We start from the raw sequence: 4,391 nt of genomic DNA, 5'->3' as shown, positions 1-4,391 counted from the left end.
ATCAGACTAGTTAGTATTCAGAGATTATTTAACTTAATGTTAATATGTTTAAATTAAACTTAATAACAATAACTATTTGTTTTAAAAGGCTGCTAGAAGTTGAAGCTGGGGTAACTATGGTGCACTGGGGTTCTGTCCTCTTTTCTCGTCTACTTCTACCCTCCTTTTCTCTATTCTTGATTATTATTCATCATTTAGTTCCCTCTGTTTTGTGCACTGCGATTCATGTACTCTCCCTCTTTCCCTCTCCACTCCTGGGGAGTGGGAGTGCTTCCAGATTCCAGTTGGCTTATCCGTGCTCTTGTTCCTGACCGTGTACCTCGTCTCTGGGTCGTCTCTGCTCCTGCTCCTACACCTGGCTGTGGATCCTGTCTACGGCTCGATTCGTGCCCCCGGCCGTCCCCCCCAACTTTGGCTGGACGAAGCTCGTCTGCTGGACATTAAATGTGTAGTTGTAGATTTAGATAAGTTAATTCTTCTCTAAGAGTTCTGGTAAATCGCCTGTCCGTCCTGGGGGAGGATCCCTCCTTCATGTGGGCACCCCTGAGGTTTCTTCGTTTTTTCCGGAATCCGTTGTTTGTAGGAGTTTTTCCTTACCGTGAAGGGGGGTCTGAGGGCAGGGATGCCAGCATAGCTTAGTCAGTTTGTTAGTTCATTTTAATATTTTCCTATTGAATTCTATGTATTCATGATCCTTTTGATTTCATGTTTAACTTTTCAATGACCTATACGAAAGCCCATTGAGACGACTGTTGTGAATTTGGGCTATACAAATAAAATTGAATTGAGCTATCCTAGGCACTTTAACATTGGGAGTTGGGTCATCTAGACCCAATAGACAGTGCTCTGAACCTTTTTTCTTCAATGATTTGTCATCTTCACTGGTGTCCATGGATTACATGAAATCTTTCCACCTTTATCCACCTTTGTCATGGTAGGGAGAACACGTCAATGTAAGGGTGGGGTCATCTAAGATAGCACAAGGGTTAAACAATACAGTAGCTAAGATGTTTTTTAAGTTAGTTTCCCATCATACAGGTTTAATGCAGATCAGCATTTAATCCTCTAAACTATAAACAAAAATCATCCTGACGTTTTGTTTGACCCTTTAACACCGGAGATGTCGCCGGTGACGTCTAAATAACAAACGCTCTTTGACCTACTGTAGCTCTTTGAGATCAACGTTAATCAGCAGAGTCTGACCCGGAGACTGATTTGCAACACATTGAAGTGTTGTACAGCAGCACAAAGCTGCTTTTCTCCGCTTCTGAATCTGCTGGAAATACATGAATTGTGTAAACAGTTAAAGAGTTACAGCAGTCAGAAGAATGTAGACATTGGAGGAAATACTTTATTGTTAAAGGGTTAAAGAAATGGGTCAACTTTTCATTAAACTTTAACCATATTAATGCAGTTTAGTCAAGGTTAGAGACTGTCAGGGATTTGAGAAACGCATTGGTTTTTGTCTGAGTTGGCAGAGCTAACAGTCTCAAAATTGCATCTCTTTAAAAGACCAACTCCAATGAAAATGGCATTTTTTATGATTTTAATGCTTGTGACATTTTTCTGATGGAAAAAGAAAAATAAAACCTCAAATTGCAAAGTTTCATTTTTTTAATTTAAATTGTGAATCAGGAGCAGATGGGGGGGGGGGGGGGGGACCCTTTGAAAGAGTTTGAAGTGGAAAATGGGACAGGCAGGCCATAAATTGACATTCCCAGTGTAGAATAAAGTTCTGATTTTTTTTTTTTTTTGGTGGAGTTTCCACAGATTTACATTTGGAACTGAACAACTCTTTAATAAAAAAAATAAACACTCAGCCTTCAGGTTTGCTTGAACCAGACTTTTAATTATAAATAAAGGTCTTTGCACTGTAAAGGTTTCTGGGGAGGAGGTGGTATAAAACGCAGTAAAACATTCACACAAAGTGGCTGCATTCCAAGTGACCGTCCAGGATATTTAAGGCGAGTGTGAGCAGCCCACACCACGACAGCAGCATCCATGAAGCTTAAAAACCATCTGCAGCCCCTAAAGCAGCGTCACGCGCAGCCCGCATAGACGAACGCGGCGCACGTGCCAGCCCGCGCTTCTGAACATTCCATGCATCTGGAAACGCGCAGATGCATTAACAAAGTGGCTAGTGTCGTTAGCAAAAAGTGTTCCCAAAGTACGCCCCCCCCCTCCAACATGTTGATGTGAACAGGTAACATTCATTTGCAAATAAAAGGTGCTTGAACAATAAATGTTCAAATAAAACGAAACATTTAGACTTTAAATCAAGCTAACTGGCTAATAACTGAAATTGTTTTACAAAAACACTAAGAAAGGTGGCACCGCCGGTGGAGGCGGGGTATCACCCCCATCAGGGGCAGAGGTGCACTGGCCCCGAAAGTTCAGCACTCCTCAATCACGGTACCAGCCGAGGAGGAGTACAGCTTCTTCTTGACGAGCCGGAAGCCCGAGCTCAGCTTAAGCACGTGTCTGAAAGTCGGGGCGAAGCACGACCCCATGAAGAGGAAGTCCCTCAAGCTGGGCCAAGCCGTGCCGTCCTGCTTGAACACCAGCGTCAGCTCAAAGGTGGGCACCACCGTGGCATCGTAGGCGATCCTCTCCAGCTGCTTGCAGCCTTTCTCCACCTCCAGGTGGACGTAGAGGACGCAGCCGCGCAGGCCGCAGGGCTCGCAGGAAGCCAGGCGCAGCACCTCGCGGGCTATCCTACGCGTCAGCTTCTCTGGAACCAGGACGAAGGAGCAGTGCAGCGTTGTTTTCTTGGCACGGGACAGGCAGCTTTCAAACATTTTGGCCAGCTGGTGACAGGTTCCGTCCTCTGCGACATCCGCCGTCCTCTGTGGCTCAGCCAGGCAGTGATCCCAGAAATCCAGCTCTATTTGGCAAGTGTGACATCAACACAACTCATTAACATCAACAAAAATCTGACTATACATAATCTTGCATTACCCCAAATGAAAATAAAAAAACCTTTTACATTTACTTTTAATGCCTTTTTTAAGCATAAATAAACCCTGACAGCTGCTGTACAGACAGTGTCCCCGCCCTCCTGACTGCTGCAGCGCTGCCCCACACAAAGAATCGAGCGTACAACTGGAACGCTCCAGCAACTAGGTCCCATACAAAGAATGAAAAACAAACGAGGAAAAAAACAACTGTGAACCCACCTTTTTCAATGCAAACCTGGTCATATCTTCGTTCAACCAACTCCGACACACAATCACTGTTTTTGGTCTTTAACGTGCTGGTGGCAACCATAGTGACAGTTGGAATTTTTCTCCCGGAGTGTTTGAGTTTGCTTCTCAAAGCTGCCTGGAAAACCGTACATATCCGTTAGCTTACATAAAACTCCCATCATGCTCCAAAAAGTCTCTTTAAAACCCAATTATTGCTCCCCAAAAATCAATATTTGATGCTAAACGCCTCACAAAGAAAGAGATACGCAACTAGTAAACAAATGTTTACACCAGACGTTAAAAATAACTCACCTCAAAAATTATAAAGTGCAAAATAAGTTAGTTTATACTTTTCTTTTAACAAATAACCATTCTTGCTCGCACACGCTTCCTTCTTTCTCACGCACACGGTGACAAAACTCACTGCACCGATAAAAATTCCCAGGAACATTTATACCTTCCGCTGCTCAGCTGACTGGAGGGCTTGACCAATCAGAGCACAGCCTCTGACGTAGTCGTGTAACTCTTCCTTGATAGGGTGGAAAAAGGAGGTTGAATTATATTGTTAACCAATTGTGTTCGGAGAAAGATTTGGGTTGCCATGAAGGCGCCACAACCTGCCAACTTCAGTCTAAGAGGGTATTTTCAGTAAAAAGTGGCAAATAATAAAATAATTTTCGTTTGTTTTTTGTATATCAGTGACAATTTGAAATGCAATTACAATTTACATTTTATAATTAATTATAAAACCGTAAAATGAAAGACTTAAATTTGTTTTTTAGCATTGAAAAACGCATTTTTAGTTTAACATGATCTTGCAGAATGTTTCTAAATCTTGGAGGACAGATATAAATACAATTAGGATTAAAACAGCCTTTGTGAGTTTGTTTTTATAAAAATTGTTGTGAATCAGGGCCAAACAAAAAAAGACCATGGAAAAAGCTTGTAGTAGTGACGAAGAAGCAAGCCACAAGGTCCCTGCTCTGCTCCATTCTGATGTATCCACCTGCAAACAAATAGATCTATGTATGTCTTTGTTTCCCTCGTCCGACATCTGGCTCAAAACCGTACCCCTGGATAGCTCCAATATTGATCGCCATTTTTGTTGCACCAGTAATGCCAGGTTGTGTGAGGGGCTGTAAGCTAGCAGGAGAGAGTGTAAAGAAAGAGCTCTTAACATTGGGAAGGGGGGAAGGCTTGCTCCGT

At 42.9% G+C, this 4,391-nt stretch overlaps 1 protein-coding gene across 2 annotated transcripts; it reads right to left on the bottom strand.

The window, feature by feature from the left end:
- Positions 1–1,822: 1,822 nt before the first annotated feature.
- ddit4l (DNA damage inducible transcript 4 like) lies at positions 1,823–3,629 on the bottom strand. Of its 2 annotated transcripts, none has more exons than XM_004079682.4 (3): positions 3,498–3,629; positions 3,177–3,321; positions 1,823–2,884 (listed from the first exon to the last, which is right to left on the bottom strand). In XM_004079682.4, exons 2-3 carry the CDS (start codon positions 3,265–3,267, stop codon positions 2,394–2,396), a joined length of 582 nt encoding a protein of 193 aa, XP_004079730.1. In that variant the 5' UTR covers positions 3,268–3,321; positions 3,498–3,629; the 3' UTR covers positions 1,823–2,393. The 2 variants fall into 2 exon arrangements, with proteins under 2 accessions (XP_004079730.1, XP_020567271.1); XM_020711612.2 differs by having other exon boundaries at positions 3,177–3,317; positions 3,498–3,615.
- Positions 3,630–4,391: the final 762 nt, after the last annotated feature.

This window comes from Oryzias latipes, chromosome 18, assembly GCF_002234675.1.
Source record: "Oryzias latipes chromosome 18, ASM223467v1".
NCBI classification, from domain to species: Eukaryota; Metazoa; Chordata; class Actinopteri; order Beloniformes; family Adrianichthyidae; genus Oryzias; species Oryzias latipes.
Note: the sequence above shows the minus strand (reverse complement) of the source record. Positions and strands in the feature narration are given on the sequence as shown.

Coding starts and splice junctions, on each gene's coding strand:
- ddit4l (XM_004079682.4), bottom strand. CDS start 3,267: ATGGTTGCCACCAGCACGTTAAAGACCAAAAACAGTGATTGTGTGTCG. Junction 2,885..3,176: donor CCAGGTTTGCATTGAAAAAG/GTGGGTTCACAG, acceptor CTTGCCAAATAG/AGCTGGATTTCTGGGATCAC.